Source organism: Lotus japonicus, chromosome 2 (assembly GCF_012489685.1).
Source record: "Lotus japonicus ecotype B-129 chromosome 2, LjGifu_v1.2".
Lineage (NCBI taxonomy): Eukaryota > Viridiplantae > Streptophyta > Magnoliopsida > Fabales > Fabaceae > Lotus > Lotus japonicus.
In genome coordinates this window covers 94344454-94362044 of record NC_080042.1, presented here as the reverse complement: position 1 = coordinate 94362044, position 17591 = coordinate 94344454, and the positions used below count along the sequence as shown (strand labels likewise).

The window sequence follows — 17591 nt, the reverse complement described above, 5'->3', positions numbered from 1 at the left end:
ATGGCTCCACCTTCACAGTATTAGTTTCTCAGACCTCACCTTATTTCCACCAAGGAACAATACCTTAAGTTAACTCCAGCTAAAATATGCGTGGTTGAAAACTCCTGTTGAATGATAGTATGTCGGAAATGTCCATAAGTAATTTTCAAACACCAAAGAACCAATTAACTATGTGTTGGAGGTTTTTTTTTAACTCGTTTTTCTTTTTAACATAAAAAAAGAGAAACACAAAACCAACCCCTTAAATTATATTTTGTTGACCCGGCTGGTTGAAAATTTTACGTGGAGGGTAGACAAGTATATTTACTAATTTGTCAGCATCCACCACGTCAACGTTCAAACCAGACCACCACGTCTTAGTTTATTTGACAAATATATTAATGGATGTTTTATTTGTTTAAACAAAAATAGAGGGTTTAGTGTTTCTATTATTTGTTTGAAAATAAAGGATTTAACCACATAAATTTTAGGGTGCGTTTGATTTATTAAAATACTCAGTATTTGATCAGAATGGAAAGTGTGGTGGTGTACTCCATGACATTGGAGACAAATTTCCATCTAATTTTGTGTCTCATTTAATCGTTTCACTGATGAATTATTCTCATATCAATTAAAAAAGTAAGAGTATGGTAGTTACAAACCTATATGAGCCGTTTTAATTGATATATAACGATAATGTATAGGTGAAATAGAGATAAAGAAATTATTTGAGTACATAGTACATAAGATTCATATTTGATAATGAAGGTCATTATTTATTCAGTAACACAACTCTGAGTGATTTTACGCGCCTCTATAAGAGTTTCAAATCAACGGTGTGGAATAAGAGCGAAGAGTGCATTTGACTCTCCATATGTTCACACTTGATTTATCATCTTTTCGATCCGTCCTTGATTTGGTAAATCATAAAGATAAATTTCACTCTCTAGAGATTGATTCTGGACCCTTCCCACCAAACCCCACATGTGATTCCCCTAACTCCTACAACATGAACTATCATTCGTTGAGATTTTAAACCTATAAAAAAAATTTAAAAATAAAATAAAATTCATGAATAACATAAACTAAAATTAATATCAACTTATAATAAGTCTTCAAATAAGCAATGTGAATTTATCATCATACTCATATGTTCTATCTACAAACTCTATAAAGTGGCCATATTTTTTTTTATGCTAACTTGCTTTATTTCTTAGGTTCGTTCTCTATCAATGTAAATGAAGTACTTTTCTTGACTAACCGTTTACCGCTTGATATGAACATCAATGATAAAGTAATTAGTCACTAGTTAGCGGTGAATACCTTGAATTTACCCAAGAGTATTACATTATATCTTACAACAACTAATATTACAAACACCTCTAATTAAACACTCAATTTTATCTTTATTTCCCCTTCTTTTTTATCGCATCATGTCACATTTATTATTATTTCTATCGAGTATCTACTCTTTTCTTACATTCTCACTCTAGATGCCACTCATGCCAGCATCTCTTAGTGGTCAATATAGCAAGCATTTTTCAAAAACTAAATATGCAATCAGAGTTTGAGCTTGTACAAGAAAAAAAAGACACTTTGAGCTCGCTGAGACTGAGCACCATACATTCGGCGCCCCTCATGATTAAAATCTTGAAACCTCTTGACTGCTGTTCATATGGCTCTCATTTCTTGTAATTGAATAGTAAATTACTTACTATAATAATATATGATATATATTATTTAATATATCATGACATATAATTATATGCTTTTACCAATAAAATGTTGTTCTGGTAATAAGAAAATTAGACCTTACAAAAATGAGAGCACAACCAGTGAAATAAAGTCATAGCAAGTGAAAAATACATTTATAACCTTAAATTAATGATTTTTAATTAACATGATTTGTGAAATCAATAATGAAACATCATTGAAGTATAGTTGATTTTTGTCCAATTTTTACACTTTTTTTCCTTGACAATGCATGGAGCAGGAGCAGCAGCCAGAATAAAATAACCTATAAATATGCTAAGTGCTGGCCCACTTATAAACAATTAAGCAAAACTAACAAGTTCTTGATAAATACTTTGTAGGAAAAAGTCTCCTTATTTAATGTGAAGTCTGAGAATCAAACGAAATTTAACAATGTTACTTTTACACATTTGTCTGAAATGGAAAGAGGTGGAAGAGAAGAGAGATAGAAGTAAAAGAAAAATTAAAAGAGAGAAAATATGAGATGTGAATTCATAAATAATAAAATGAGAGAGATAAAAATAAAAATATAAAAAATAAGGTGTAACCATATCATTGTTGAACAAAATTACTCTCATACTTACAAGTTACATGCATCACATGTAGAGAGGATATATATTAAAAAAAAGAAATGGCAAGGCAAGCAGGCATATTGAAAAGGATAGGAGGGTGGGTAGGTAGGTAAGTAAGAGTGGCTGCGAGAAGAACGCTTGGTTTCCATTTGAACGTGATAATACTATACTCTCTCCATCCTTCCTAACACTTCACTCTCACCTAACACCTTCCTTCATTTTTCTTCACCGGCCAGCCAATATTAACTCTCTCTCTCTCTCTCTCTCTCTCTCTCTCACCACTTCCCATTCATAACTCATTCCCTACCTTCCTTCCTTCCTTCCTTATATAATACCATCACAACACTCTTCCCCTCTTCAATTCCACAATCATCACTTCCCTCATTTCCTAACTAAACAACCCACTTTCTCCATTCAATTCATTCATTCACAACACACAAACTAGCTTTCCTTTCCTTTCGTAAAATACAATTTCATTTCATTACACACACTTTCCAACACCATGTTGTCAGTTGCTCCTTCTGTTGATGCCAAACAGACCTCAACCGCACCAGAATCAGTGTCAAATATTTCAGACACCACCCCAACACAAAACGCATCTAATTCCCAAACTACCCACATATTCAAATCTAAATTACCAGACATACCAATCTCCAACCACCTTCCCCTCCACGCTTACTGCTTCGAGAATCTTCCACAATTCTCCGACCGTCCATGCCTCATCCTCGGCTCCACCGGAAAAATCTACACCTACGCCGAGACTCACCTCCTCTCCCGCCGCGTCGCCGCCGGAATGTCCAAGCTCGGAATCACCAAAGGCGATGTCGTCATGATCCTTCTCCAAAACTCCGCTGAATTCGTCTTCTCCTTCTTCGCCGCCTCCATGATCGGCGCCGTCGCCACCACCGCCAACCCGTTCTACACCACCGCTGAGCTTTTCAAGCAAATCACCGTCTCCAAGACGAAACTCGTCATCACTCAGGCAATGTACGTCGACAAGCTCCGGCCACTGGAAGACGTTAACGGTAACGACTACCCGAAGCTCGGGGAGGATTTCAAGGTGGTCACCGTGGACGAACCACCCAAGGATTGCTTGGACTTCTCCGTGATTTCGGAAGGAAAAGAGGATGATCTGCCGGAGGTGGAGATCAACCCAGAGGACGCGGTGGCGCTGCCATTCTCCTCCGGCACGACGGGCCTCCCGAAGGGGGTGGTTCTGACTCACAAGAGCCTTACCACGAGCGTGGGCCAGCAAGTGGATGGAGAGAATCCGAACCTTTCTCTGGGAACAGAGGATGTTCTGCTTTGCGTGCTTCCCCTGTTTCACATTTTCTCGCTGAACAGCGTTCTTCTCTGCGCGCTGAGAGCGGGGAGCGGTGTGCTTCTGATGCCGAAGTTTGAGATAGGGTCGTTGCTGGAGCTGATTCAGAAGCACAGGGTGTCGGTGGCCATGGTGGTGCCGCCGCTAGTGCTGGCTCTGGCGAAGAATCCGAAGGTGGCGGAGTTTGACCTGAGCTCCATAAGGTTGGTGCTGTCAGGGGCTGCGCCTCTCGGGAAGGAGCTCGAGGAAGCTCTCCGGAGCAGGGTGCCTCAAGCTGTTTTGGGACAGGTGAGTTATTATGATTTATGAGTAATTAGTAGTAAAATTAATCTAAATTAATTGCATATGATTTGATGATTGGTTTTCATTTCATTTAATATCTCACCAAGATTTTGTTCTAGCTTCTACTTCTTTCATTTTCATCAACTTTCCCCTTCCATGCAACCAACTATGGAGCCAAATTAATTGAAACCAGGGTGTTCTGTCATTTCAATGAAAACAGTTAAAATAATATTATCATAGTATTATACCAATCATATTCAAGATAAGCGATAAATATAAATTTTTTAACCAATTTATTTTAATATTATTGGTCCATGAAAATTAGAATGATTAAATTTAAACTTTGTGTGGGTCATTTAGAGAATTCCTAAATACGATTAGTGGTTTAATTTTTTTATAGTAAAAATGAAAAAAGAAAATAACTTTCAGGTAAAAAAATATGAACAAAGAAGAAAAGTGGTCCAACTTTGCCATGCAACTAGACATGAGGCTAAATTAATTCAATGAGGGCAATCTTTTCATTGCATTGATGACGCCCTGGCTCTTTCCTTTTGTGGTTGATCTAATTAAACTCTGTGGGTTTGCATGGACCACAAAAAATGGGTAAAAGAAAAATAAATTTTAAAGAAAAAATGATGAAAAACAATATATATAAAAAGTAGATCAATGATAGGGATAGGAGGATTTAAGTTTTTCCTTTTGTATTTCATTCTTATTTTTTCATTCCCATTTTCTTACAACTTGACCTGGCTCAACTTTGGCTGACATGTTCGGGGTCAAACTTGACAACATGATGATAATTTTCGTTGTAGCTGGGTTGGTTGACTAGGCGAGTGCTGCAATGCCACCTAACACACAAGCTAATACCAGTCAAAGTTTTCAAAAAAAAAAAAAAGGATTTTCATATTAAACCTTTTCTTTTATACAAATCATAGGTTAATATTGATTTTAAAAATTCTATTTGACTTTGCTTGTATCAGCTTTTAAGCAAATCATAAATGCAAAGTTAAAAATGAACCAAATTGATACCACTAAGCAAGGTTTATGAACATGAACATGTGCTATTTATTTGTTTTCCTTTTAATATTCTTATTATTTATCCATTGAGGATCAATTTTTTAAACTTGGATCATGTGTGAATTTTCAGGGATACGGAATGACGGAGGCAGGGCCGGTTCTGTCCATGTCCTTAGGATTTGCAAAGCAACCGTTCCCCACAAAGTCAGGTTCATGTGGTACTGTTGTGAGAAATGCTGAGCTCAAGGTTCTTGACCCTGAAACTGGTTGTTCTCTTGGCTATAATCAACCCGGTGAAATTTGCATCCGAGGCCAACAGATCATGAAAGGTACATATTATAGATACATTGATATGTATGCAATGCTTGCATATATGATACATCTTAATATCCATGATAAAAATGCTACCTAGCTACATTCTATTAAATTCTTCAACAGATCAAATTTTTATGTAAAATCTTATGTTGACATTATAAACATTTAAATGTTTTAGGATATTTGAACGATGAGAAGGCCACAGCCACAACAATTGATGCGGAAGGTTGGCTTCACACCGGTGATGTTGGTTACATTGATGATGATGATGAGATTTTCATAGTTGACAGGGTGAAGGAACTCATCAAATTCAAAGGCTTCCAAGTATGCATTCTTTATGATCAAATTATAGACATTTAAATTTTTCCTAATAAACTTTTGGAGAGAAAAAATATGGCAATCACTAATCCTCCTAATTCTTGTGTTGTGGCAGGTGCCCCCAGCTGAACTCGAAGGCCTTCTCGTAAGCCATCCCTCAATTGCAGATGCAGCTGTCGTCCCGTAAGCTTCTTATCCAACTTCAATTTTGATGGTTAATTTATAGCATGTTTGATTTCACGATTTGCATATGATCCTAGGAGCACTTACTCAGAAGCTAAGACTTGTAGTTTCTGACCATAAGTGATTTTAGAGTATTTTATCGTGAAACTAAACATGCTATATAATGAGCTACTGATATAAATTGTAATTACATGACTAATAATTCATCGTTGGGACTTTTAACAGACAAAAGGATGCTGCTGCTGGTGAAGTTCCCGTTGCCTTTGTTGTGAGATCAAATGGGTTTGATCTAACTGAAGAGGCTGTAAAGGAGTTCATATCCAAACAGGTATGTCACATATGCATTGTGACAATAGTTTAATTATGTGATTTGGTAATGAAAAAATTCATATTCTAGCTTCCATATAATTTGGCTAGAATAAAAATATAAAAAGACTTTGACTGACATGTGGACTTTTTGTGTGAGCAGGTGGTGTTTTATAAAAGACTGCACAAGGTTTACTTTGTTCATGCAATTCCCAAGTCTCCATCAGGAAAGATATTGAGGAAAGACCTCAGAGCAAAGCTAGAAAATGGAAATCAGAAGCCATAGAGGCTAGAAGCCCACATTTTTTTTTGCTCTCTTTGTGGCAATAAATCTTCATCATTTATTTATTTATATTCTAGATCTCATCGTAATATATGTATTGAGGCTTCACGGCACAAAGCCAATCCGAGAAGTCATTGTATTGTAGTTGCACATACTCCTTCATTGTAATTTTTTGTCCATTAATTGCTTGAGCTTCTCTATGTCCATTGGACTTGTAATGTGAAGTGATTTGAGATCACTAAATTATTATCAAATCCTTGTGTGTCATGATAATTCTACTCCCCAATGACAATCTTCAATTTTAATTATTTTTTTTTATCAAATTGCTCTCGCAATTCTGAGCCGAATGTACTGAAAGTCAAATGTGTCTCCTTAAGAAAACGACATTTAAAGATCAGATTTTTGACCTAGAGGTTTTTTTTTGAAAGAGATCTAGAGGTTTAAACAACCGCTTTTTTAAATGTTAAGATGATTAAAATAATGAATGTAAGAACCAATAAAATGCATTAAAAAAAAGACAAATTGTGTTTAAGATAATTCAATCATCATGCGAGCAACAAAAGTCTCACTACTAAGAGTTGATGAGATTCTGTTATCCCTCTTGTTTCCATCAGCTACGTTAGTTGTTTCAACTTTAGCTTATGTTGTTGTTTGTTTGGGACCTACGAAAGCCTTCATCTTCTCTCCATATTATCAGAACTGCTAATTTGACTCTTATCGATGTTGCTAAAGCCATGGGATGAGCTTTCTCGATAGCCGAACAGTCTACAACTCCGGCAAAGCCGAATGAGTTATGTTGATTGGAGCATTTTGTAAAAAGGATAATAGCCGCTCATAAGCCAATTTGGTTATTTGGTTTCTCTAGACAAAATAAGAGATCCATATATTTTAATTAACTTGCTTTTTTGGTTTTCATAAAATTATTAAAAATAAATTAAAGTTTCAATATATTATTCCAAACATTACAATATTTTTTGTTGGTATTTTGTGTCAAAAAAAAAAGTTTTTGATTCTATCACAAACATTGGGCCAAGCTTTCTAGGGATTGGGACTTCTAAAGTGGGTTATAAGCAGCTATGTAGCCAATAAGGCTTTGGGCTCACAGTCTTAGCCCATGAACTTGTTAGCTTGTTGATGAGAACTGAAGGAGGAAGAGAACGTTGACCAAAAAAAAAGGAGGAAGAGAACGGTGGCCGCGACGACGGAGGAAGAACAATATTTCATGACGGTGGTGAGGGAATCTCAGCCTTCTGCCAAAGCAAAGCAAAGAGGGTTACCCACTGTGCAGCCCAATCACGCCTCGAGGGCTCTCTGTCTTGGCCCATGAAAAATTGTGTTTGTTTGACAATTAGTTGAGAGCAATTATCTTCTTTTCTTCATCTCCAACATTTTACATCACATGGCTGCTGTGCGAGAAATTTGTGGATCCTTTATCTCTCTCTCAAAATTGCAACATGCTTCACCTTCTCAACTTCCCTTCCTCAGAACAATGACTTCCAAGATTTTTGTTAAGGGTACACGCGTTACAGACATGAGTGGTAGTTGTTGGAGACCCATTACTTTTTTCATGGCCAGAGCAAGAAGGACTCTTAATTGGATAATGAAAAAGACAAAGTACACCCACTTGTTCAACATTGTTCAACATTGTTTCACTTGATTTAGGTTTGATTTGCTCTACCCTTTGATTATGAAGATATTTATTCAAAGACTAATTTCTTTCGTCTTCAAGGGTTCATTTTGTCTGATCAAGTAAAATAATATAAAACAAAAATATTTTTTTTTTATTTAAAGAAATTTAAGATATTTTTGGAAAGATTTTTACGATGTTTACTTTGAAATTGTTCATCTTTAAAATATTGAAAGTAATAGACATAAAATAAAATTTAAACTTTTTTTAAAAGTAAATAAAATATAAACATAACCCTCTTTGAATTAGATAACTATATATAATAAAGGAACACACATTTTATGTGATAGTGATATGAATTACATGTCTAATTTACAGTCATGAGAATTTGTAAGTAAATTAATACTCATAAATTTTTCATTATTGAAACATGTAAATTATATGAACGAACATATATTGTACATATGGGATATATGTGAGTTTGTTTTGAGATAGATTGTCTCTAGCTCTTCGGTGCTCTTCCACATGTGGAAGAAACCTCTTGGATTGGAGTAATTACTTATCTACTATTATTCACGATAGTCTCTCGTTTGTTCGTCGTTTTGATTTCTTTTATGTTATTTTTGTTCGCCGTCCTAGCAATTCAGTTGCAGACTGTTTTGCCAGCAATACCTCCTCATCATGCATCGATTTAGTGTTGATTGAAGAGGTTCCTCCGGAGGTTGATTCTCTTGCAGTCGCTGGCATTTTGGCTTCTTTCCTGGTTTAATATCAGTATGGTGTTTCGTTAAAAAAAATCTAATAATAATAACAAAAGTTGAATTATTATAGATAGTTAAAAATGTCTACGCATTTATGCAATTATTGTTATAATTAAATATATATATTTTTTCTAAGATATCCGACAACCGACAACCATAAAACTAATTTTCAAAGTTCTAAGATTACATTAAGTGAATACGTCTCTCCTACACATACTTGTTTCATATGCTCACCCCACACTAAAATGAAGACTGTTAAAGACACTAATTTATTTATAGAATAAAACATAGCAAAAGGGTTAATTTGAGGTACGTTCAACAAAACAAAAACAAAAAAAAACTTGAGGCGTGATTCGAGATTCAATTGGGTACTCTGATCCGACTCCGAGTGAGGACATTCCATTCGCGAGCAGAGAGAAGTAATTCTGGTATGCCAAATCCCAATCCCAATCCCAATCCCGTGTTTGCTCAATCTTCTCTGTGAATTGCAGCGTTTTTTCTGTTCGTTTGTTTCCTTCATCATCGTTTCAATACTTGCTTTGCTTATCATTTCTGTGTGGGTTTTGGATTGTTCTTTAGGAAAACAGAATTTTCATATTACTCTGAAATTTGTTGAGTTGACCCTTTCCAATTCAGATGAGAATATGAGAGTTTGCAAATGCATGTATTTGTTATCTTCTTCATTTCTGTACTTGTGATCTTTAAAATATAGATGAAGAAATTCTGAAACTCTTGTTTAATTTGCAGTAATAGCAAGTATTAATGGCCTTTGTCATTGTTAGCTTGAAGAAATGAGCGAAGTGGGAGGAAGAGAATGGTGCCTGCGACAACGGAAGAAGAGCAATATTTCGTGACTGCACCGCCCTCTAGGGTAGCTTCTACCTCCTGATTTCTATCATCCATTTCTAACTTGAAGTTCATAGTAGCACCTTAATTTTAGCAATTGATTGACATTTCTCAAGAGGTTCCAGTGCGCAGCCCAATTACGCCTCGAGGGCTCTTGGTCTTGGCCCATGAAAAATTGTGTTTGTTTGACAGTTAGTTGAGAGCAGTTATCTTCTCTTCTTCATCTCCAACATTTTACATCACATGGCTGCTGTGCGAGAAATTTGTGGATCCTTAATGTCTCTCTCAAAATTGCAGCATGCTTCACCTTCTCAACTTCCCTTCCTCCGAACAATGACTTCTAAGATTTTTGTTAAGGGTAACACTTTTTTTTTGCTGCTATCTCATGCTTCTCTTTGTTGTCGGATTTTAATTATTTATTGCCTTCAAATTTGTTTTGACATATGAATAAAAGAAACCCATGACTTAATTGAACATTGTTTGTTCAACCTCTTTATATGGCATGTGATCATAAAGCTCTTGCTAGCTTATACTATAAGAAAACCCTTCAAAATATGAAATTGAACTACTTAAATCTCTATCTAGTGGTTATGTTACTTTAGAGGATCTGGCTCTACTGGAATCCATATGTAAGCCATGTGTATGTCTGAATAAAAGGGAAGCAAATTCGGATTTCAAAAAAGAAAATAATGGCATTTACATAGATTCAAAAGGGCACTTCCTTGATTAGATGAAATAACGGACTCTAGAATCATTTTGAAGGTTCTTTAGGTATTTAACGGGTTATGATTATGAGGTTTGCCAGTTGGTTTTCATACGGTCATTTACTGTTTCCTATCATGAATTTTAGTTATTGGAAATCGGAATACTTTCTTCTAATTATCATGTAGCCTGATGTAAGAACAGCTAATGTAGTGCAAGTTATTTGCGATCCAAATCTTAAATTACTTGAAATTGTGAAAAATGTTTATTTTTGTGCAATTCAACTATTTTCTTTTGCCCTGACATTTTCTCTACAAATGGGTTCTTTTTCTGGGTTTTTTCTTGCTGTATAACACTGAAAACTCAAAACTAATGCCTTAATGTTGTTTAGTAATCTGATTTTCATTTGCTCTAAAACTTGTAACTGTTACTTTGACCTTACAATCTTGATGCAGGTTTAGCATTTTCTACTACAGAGGATAAATTAGCTGAAGCTTTTTCTCAATACGGCAAAGTCCTGAAAGGTTTGTGCCTCTGTTGTCATTACAAGACTAAAATCTTTCAGGTTAAAATTCTCAGACATCTACCTTTTCACTTCCCCAGCTGATATAGTCTTGAATAGAGCTAAAACTAGATCCAAAGGTTTTGGGTATGTGACTTTTGCTAAGGAGGAAGATGCTCAGAAGGCACAGATTGGCATGAATAGAAAAGTCAGAATCTTCTAACTCCAGTTTTCTTTTTGTTCACCTTCATTATGAATCCAAACATAGCCTTAATTATGTACCAGAATTCAGAAAATGAATCAACACTTTTTTTCCAGATATTACATGGACGTGTTCTGTACGTAGACATGGAACCACCTGACAAGCATAAGAAATCTATTTCAGAGGGGGCAACTGATAGTTGATGCTCAATAGTGTGTAAACAGTCAGATACGCAAGGGAAGACTGCACCTTGTTTCCAAGTGCTTCTAGTTGATATTTTCATCTTGTTTTCAAAGTACAATATTTAGATCCACTAATGAATAGATAGATTTAACTAGCATGTGATTTTTTGCATGTTTGGAAACCCTTTTATAGTTGATTTTGAAGCTAGAATCAGTTCTAGGAAGAAGTGTGTCATCTTATCGTTATAATTATTTGCTTGATTCTTAATTTTCCTTAGTGTATAAATCGTATGTCTTAAAATGCATTTTGGTTTTCCATGCAAAGTTCCATGCAGTTTCACACGACAAGACAGCTGAACATCAAACAAAAACACTGCAAGTCTCTTAGATGCACTAATTTTAAGGTAAAGAATTTCAAGCAAAAAGATGGGAGAGATTGATATATTCTAGTTAGTCCCAGCATTGGAAGAGTATCTAGAACTGCCTTTGCTGAATATTTGCTTGCAACAAATATGGTCTCCTCTAGCAATCAAGCTATTGGTAAATTCATATAAAATATCCTTCTTTCTCAGGGTTCGAACCCTGAACATTCACCTGCAATCACCCTTAACTCTATGTGATGTAGTGTTTAATAAGAGACGAATTGTGTTGTAGGAATTAATATGTGATGAATTGTGACATTGCTCTTATGAAGTTTTCATTTATCTGATACAAGTGTTGTTTGGTTCATTTCTTAGGTTTAATCTAATCACCTTTGATAAAATAAAGAAAAAGAAAAACCTTTGCTTTTTCAAAAGTCGTCGATTAATTTCCAAGTGCCACATATTATTTTTTACGGATGTTTTCACCTATTCGGCCAAATATAGTGTTCCTATAAATAAGTGGCTTTTTTGATATTTTTTATGTTTAAATGCAATTTAAATTTAATTGATCATATTTTTATGTTGTCAATGTTAACACTTCATATGAAATCAACAATTTAATGTATATTCACACACTCTCAGCGAAAAACTCATTTGTACATTATCATCTAATGGCTATGGTTGTTTGTTATGTCAAAAAGTAAATTTTAAATTTAATTAAAATGAAAAAACATGAGAGTATATATGTTCATCTAAGCTTATATGATTTTAATTTACTAAATGTATTTTTTAAAATGTTTCAAAATAGAAAAAACTGGTTTTTTTAATTTTTGATTTATTGAAGAAGATTTTTGAATTAATCGGTTTGAAGAAGGTGATGATTTCAGAGAAGTGTCAAAGTAACATTTGCACTGTAACTTGTTTCTTGAGTTCTCACTTCACTGCTTCGAGAGAATGGAAAACAGACAAGACTTGAGATCGATTCTTCCATATCTACCCCTCGTGATGCGTTCTTCCTCATTGTTCTGGCCATCCCAAGTCGTCGAATCACTCAAGCAACTCGACCGGGTCAACTCCGGCCACCAACTGTTCCGCGCCATTTCCGACCTCAGAACCTCCCTTTCCCTCTCTTCCGAACCTCTATCCCCTTCCGCTGCTGACGGATACGCCCTCTTCTTCGACGATGTAATTCACCCTTTCAATACACTCACTGAGTCACTGGCATGCATTCATTCATTGTATCAATTGGTAGTGAATCCATGATTCAATTGATTTCAATTTGCAAATTGTTGCGTGTGTGTTTCAGCTGATGTCTAGAGAGGAATCTAGAAAGTGGTTTCAAGAGGTGGTTCCAGCATTGGGGATTTTGCTTCTCAGGTTGCCCTCTTTGTTGGAAGCACACTATCAAAATGCTGACAGGGTTTTAGATGAAGAGGGGGGTTTAGTCAGAACCGGTCTTCGCTTGCTCGATTCGCAGGAACCGGGGATAGTGTTCCTTAGCCAGGTTTCTGCTTGTTATTCTTGCAGCTTTTCTGTTTTCTTATTGTTTTGTAGTATTGTGTTTTCCTGTTATTGTCTTTTACTTATAAAAAGGAAAATGTTTTGTGCTACACTCAAATTAAATTAGAGAGAAAGGAAAAGAAGAGAAATAAGTGATAGATTTGATATACAATATGATGCCATAGGAAGAAAGAAAGAGAGAAAAATGAGGTGTATCTGGACTGACTGTATCGCAGGGGTAACTAAGAATCTGGATTGGTCTTTTGATGGTGGAAGATGGTTTATATAGCTACTTGAAATTGAAAATAAAATAAAATTCTTTAACCTCTTGCACTCTGTGTTTTTTACTGCAGAAAATATCAAAATTGCTGTATAGGTGCTCAAAATAATACAACTTGACTGTTACTGTTATGGTGTCACCACCTCCGTTATTATAAAATGGATTTAAATAAAATTGCTTCCGCTCCCGTTGTGTTATACATGTGTGTGACTTGCTTTGTGATGATGGTCATAATTAACATTATCAATTTCTTGCTTTTCAGGAGTTGATTGCCGCTCTTCTTGTGTGCTCATTTTTTTGTCTGTTCCCGGTCAATGAGAGATATGGGAAACATCTTCAGTCGATTAACTTTGATGAATTGTTTGGGTAAGAAATCTTAAGCTATATTTTTTGATCTCCAAGTATTCTTATTCACTTATCATCTTATTTCTCTTAGTGGGGTCAAGATGCTTGTTTGTGTGTGAGAGTTAAGAGAGAGAGATAGAATTGACATTGTTCTGGGTCAAACATTGAAGGTTTACTTAATGTCTTCTTTCATGTCATTGCAAAGTTTCTTGAAATCCAAAAGATCAGTTATGCTTCTGCATTTTCAGGAGTTTGTATGATTATTACAGTCAAAAGCAGGAAAGTAAGATTCAATGCATCATTCACTATTTTCAAAGGATAACTTCTAATATGCCTCAGGGTGTTGTTTCATTCGAGCGAAAAGTACTTCCGTTGGAAGATGATTATATTCACATTTCTTACCCAAATGCTGACGTTTGGAGCACTTCTATTATACCATTATGCAGATTTGAGGTAACTAAAATGAATTTGTTTTTCGACTTTTCACAAAACTAATTTCTTTTAGTTTTATTTTTAATAATCCATTTGGTTTATGATGGGTGATGCTTTGTGATTTTAATAGGTTCACAGTTCAGGACTTATAGAAGATCAGTTGAGTGAAGCTGTTGAAGTGGATTTTGCAAATGAATATCTAGGTGGTGGTGCTCTCCGCAGGGGCTGTGTACAGGTGCAGTATGTTTTTATTTCTGTCTATGACCTTTTGGAAATTGTGGTAGTGCTTCTCCATACCATAGTTCCTGATGTGTTTTATAGGCATATGCATGGAGTTTGTTGTTCATTTTGTATAAGCACCTTTGGTCCTTTTGTAGATTCTGTAGGCTGAGATATTTTTTAGCACTTGAAATCTCAGCCAAGATGTTCATTAAATTTGCTTGTAATTATCTGATATATAGGAGGAAATCCGCTTCATGATCAGTCCAGAGTTGATTGTCGGCATGCTCTTCTTGCCATCCATGGCGGATAATGAGGCTATAGAGATTGTTGGTGTTGAAAGGTTCTCAAGTTATACAGGGTTAGCATTGCTCAGCGGATCTAAAATTTCAATTAATAATGAATATTATTAATGCTTAGCATGGTGAATTTTCTCCTGTCTTGCCTGTGTTTGGCCTATACTTTGCAGTAATTTGAATAAATTAGGTTGCGTGTCTATTTTCTTCTCATTCTTTCCTGGTTGTGCACCTGGCTACAACTGCTTTTTAATACAAAATAATGTATCTTCCCAAGATTAGAAAAAAATGGATATTTTCCTTTTATTTGTTTTCTTTTCAGTATGCATAATTGCATGTAATGGGGTGAACTAAATTTAGAAATATGCATCTGATGTGATTTCACATTATATTTTTTTTCAGCTGTTTATGCTTATTGTAATTGCTTGCTCCCTTCCTTTGTAACCTATTGATGATTGTGCCCTGATTTCTTTAGGTATGCATCATCATTTCGATTTTCTGGTAGTTATGTGGATGAACGAGATGTAGACACCCTTGGAAGACGTAAAACCAGGATTGTTGCAATTGATGCATTATGTAGCCCAGGGATGAGACAATACAGGCCAGAGTTTCTCCTCCGGTTTGTTAATCTTGATTTATGTGGTTACTGCTTTTTAGGATGCGTAGTGGCTACTATTGTGGTATAATCTAAAATACATTTTGATGTTTTTCCCTTTAAAATTTGTAATTTTTCATAAGGTGTGTTTAGCATGCATGCATTTCCTGCAAATTGGAAACCGTTTTGGAGTTGCTTTTAGTTTCTTTTTCTAAATCCTCTACAGAAATGTGCCTGATTTACTGCAATGTGTAGCTATAATGGCAGCCACAGTAGTAGCCATGCTTCACTTTTCTTTTCAACTAATATTTCTTCTTTCATTAAAACAAGCTTTTCTTTGTGTTTGGTCTGTTTTATACCTATAAATTAAGAAAGTTACACAAAAGATGTTATAGGAAAAATATTTCCAGTTTAATAACAATTGACCATTTAACTATTTACTGATGTTCTAAGTGGTTAATTAGTAACCACTAAAGGGCAAACATGGTGCTATAAAGCTCCTGGAATGCGCGAGGGCTAGGGAGGGAGGAGGGGTCGAGTAACCACGAATGGACTTAATTAGTTATTTGAGTCACCAATTGTTCCTAAATTGGAAATACTTTTTAGGGCATGCATTGTATGTAATCTTTCCTAAAATAAGCAAGCAACCATCTAATTTCTCTGAATGGAAGGAAAAGTAATCCATAGATTTGTACCTTTTTTTGCTCATAAGTAATTATAATAACATACTCTGACCTTAGCTTGTTCATTACTGCAGTGAGATCAATAAGGCATTCTGTGGTTTTCTGTACGGATCTAAACACCAACTGTATCAGAAAATATTGCAAGAGAAAGGATGCCCATCTACACTGGTTGGTTTTTGTCATGTCTTTCTATAAACAGTGAAACTGGATATTAGGTTGAGCTACAGCGTTTCAATATGAACCTCTCTCTCTCTCTCTCTCAATTAGGATTACTTAATTGTCTAACTATTTCTGCCATCTGCATTTATCTTTGCTCATTTATCTCTTTTGAACATCCTTTGCTACTTGTCAGTTTGACACTGCCACCTCAACACCTATGGAAACAAGTGAAGGAAAATGTTCAAATCACGAAATCAGAGATTCTCAAAATGATTATCACAGGATGGAACAGTGCAACAATATTGGGGTTGCAACTGGAAACTGGGGATGTGGTGCTTTTGGAGGAGATCCTGAAGTGAAGACAATAATTCAGTGGCTTGCAGCTTCTCAGGTACATGAATACATGAATATAGGGCAGTTGTCATTGTAAAGATATCTGAATGAGTTACAAGTGTTTATGTTTACCATACATACATGAATATGTGGCAGTCATCATTGTGTAGTTATCTGAATAAATTAGTTAGAAGTGTTTATGTTTACCCATCAATGCGTGCATGGTTAATTGAAGACCTTAAATTTTGTCTTGGTTCATTCCCTACAGGCTCTTAGACCTTTCATAGCATACTACACATTCCGCTTGGAGGCATTGCATAACATCGACAAGGTAACTTGAAAATCTCATTATTAATTTTCTTATTTTTCATTTAACATTGAGCATTACTGTACTATCCAATCTGATATTTTTTTTATTTTCTACTTACTTTGGTTTACTACTGAATATCACTATTATCTGCATTACCTCCTTCCTAACTCATTTCACTAATTAGTGGTAATAACATCTGTGAATCAATTATCTTCATTTAGCCAAATACCAGGAATATTATCACTCAACTTGGACTTTTATTGCTGTGAAAAATTCTTACTGGAGAGTTTGGTTGATGTTGTGGCAGGTTGCTCATTGGATTTTGTCACACAGATGGACAGTTGGAGACCTATGGAACATGCTAACTGAGTACTCAATGAATAGATCAAAAGGAGGAACTAATGTTGGGTTCCTGCAATGGGTCCTGCCATCAATGTATGATGATGCTGGGATGGACTTTTCAAATATACCTTAATCTATTGTTGATTGTCTTTGACCTTTGTCTAGGTTTCTTCTCTTTGAAGAAAATTTGTGAATCACATTAAAAAAAAAAGAGCTGTGAAAAAATTATTAATTTCAAAACTGTACATACCATGCATAGTGTGATTTAGGGACCACAGAGTTTTATCATTCTTGCATATAATTATAACTAGATTGCCAATTCCCTTCGTCAGATCTTGTACTTTTTAAGTATCTTTTACAAGATATTTTTAGAAAATATACATTTTTTAATTACTTTAATTGATAATTGATACAATTTTTTTTGTCACAAGAGGAAAGAAAGATACATAACTAATTTAGCGATATTTTTTTTGAACGAATAATTTAGCGATAATTTGTAAATATATTAATTTGGTTTTGCGGATTGATTAGTTAGACAATGACTCTATATTTCGAAAGGTAATATTATTGATTTTTCAAAAAGTA

The 17591-nt window shown here is 35.1% G+C and overlaps 3 protein-coding genes across 9 annotated transcripts; all 3 read left to right on the top strand.

Annotated features, from left to right (window-relative positions):
• The first annotated feature begins 2580 nt into the window (after nucleotides 1-2580).
• LOC130741334 (4-coumarate--CoA ligase 2) lies at nucleotides 2581-6614 on the top strand. The gene is made up of 6 exons (XM_057594197.1): nucleotides 2581-3912; nucleotides 5054-5252; nucleotides 5417-5562; nucleotides 5672-5739; nucleotides 5965-6067; nucleotides 6209-6614. The coding sequence occupies exons 1-6, from the start codon at nucleotides 2806-2808 to the stop codon at nucleotides 6329-6331; spliced, it is 1746 nt and encodes a 581-aa protein (XP_057450180.1). The 5' UTR covers nucleotides 2581-2805; the 3' UTR covers nucleotides 6332-6614.
• Nucleotides 6615-8989: 2375 nt separating this feature from the next.
• LOC130741333 (small RNA-binding protein 11, chloroplastic-like) lies at nucleotides 8990-11322 on the top strand. 5 transcript variants are annotated; one of them, XM_057594192.1, is made up of 6 exons: nucleotides 8990-9144; nucleotides 9464-9587; nucleotides 9755-9920; nucleotides 10720-10788; nucleotides 10868-10974; nucleotides 11085-11322. In XM_057594192.1, exons 2-6 carry the CDS (start codon nucleotides 9531-9533, stop codon nucleotides 11169-11171), a joined length of 486 nt encoding a protein of 161 aa, XP_057450175.1. In that variant the 5' UTR covers nucleotides 8990-9144; nucleotides 9464-9530; the 3' UTR covers nucleotides 11172-11322. The 5 variants fall into 5 exon arrangements, with proteins under 5 accessions (XP_057450175.1, XP_057450176.1, XP_057450177.1 ...); XM_057594193.1 differs by having other exon boundaries at nucleotides 9026-9144; nucleotides 9499-9587; XM_057594194.1 differs by lacking the exon at nucleotides 8990-9144 and having other exon boundaries at nucleotides 9688-9920.
• A 94-nt stretch (nucleotides 11323-11416) lies between these two features.
• Nucleotides 11417-17325, top strand: LOC130741332 (poly(ADP-ribose) glycohydrolase 1-like). 3 transcript variants are annotated; one of them, XM_057594191.1, is made up of 11 exons: nucleotides 11417-11554; nucleotides 12819-13016; nucleotides 13555-13658; nucleotides 13886-14090; nucleotides 14200-14304; nucleotides 14531-14649; nucleotides 15060-15203; nucleotides 15937-16030; nucleotides 16215-16412; nucleotides 16623-16685; nucleotides 16972-17325. In XM_057594191.1, exons 1-11 carry the CDS (start codon nucleotides 11468-11470, stop codon nucleotides 17137-17139), a joined length of 1485 nt encoding a protein of 494 aa, XP_057450174.1. In that variant the 5' UTR covers nucleotides 11417-11467; the 3' UTR covers nucleotides 17140-17325. The 3 variants fall into 3 exon arrangements, with proteins under 3 accessions (XP_057450174.1, XP_057450173.1, XP_057450172.1); XM_057594190.1 differs by lacking the exon at nucleotides 11417-11554 and adding an exon at nucleotides 11562-12697 and having other exon boundaries at nucleotides 15060-15185; XM_057594189.1 differs by lacking the exon at nucleotides 11417-11554 and adding an exon at nucleotides 11563-12697.
• Nucleotides 17326-17591: the final 266 nt, after the last annotated feature.

Bases quoted from the DNA above. Each gene is read 5' to 3' on its own strand.
- LOC130741333 (XM_057594192.1), top strand. From the start codon at position 9,531: ATGGTGCCTGCGACAACGGAAGAAGAGCAATATTTCGTGACTGCACCG. The intron at 10,789-10,867 runs GTTTGTGCCTCT...TCACTTCCCCAG, and splicing joins ATACGGCAAAGTCCTGAAAG to CTGATATAGTCTTGAATAGA. The intron at 10,975-11,084 runs GTCAGAATCTTC...CTTTTTTTCCAG, and splicing joins AGATTGGCATGAATAGAAAA to ATATTACATGGACGTGTTCT.
- LOC130741334 (XM_057594197.1), top strand. From the start codon at position 2,806: ATGTTGTCAGTTGCTCCTTCTGTTGATGCCAAACAGACCTCAACCGCA. The intron at 5,253-5,416 runs GTACATATTATA...TAAATGTTTTAG, and splicing joins AGGCCAACAGATCATGAAAG to GATATTTGAACGATGAGAAG. The intron at 5,740-5,964 runs GTAAGCTTCTTA...GACTTTTAACAG, and splicing joins GCAGATGCAGCTGTCGTCCC to ACAAAAGGATGCTGCTGCTG.
- LOC130741332 (XM_057594189.1), top strand. From the start codon at position 12,467: ATGGAAAACAGACAAGACTTGAGATCGATTCTTCCATATCTACCCCTC. The intron at 13,659-13,885 runs GTAAGAAATCTT...CTGCATTTTCAG, and splicing joins AACTTTGATGAATTGTTTGG to GAGTTTGTATGATTATTACA. The intron at 14,650-15,059 runs GTTAGCATTGCT...TGATTTCTTTAG, and splicing joins AGGTTCTCAAGTTATACAGG to GTATGCATCATCATTTCGAT.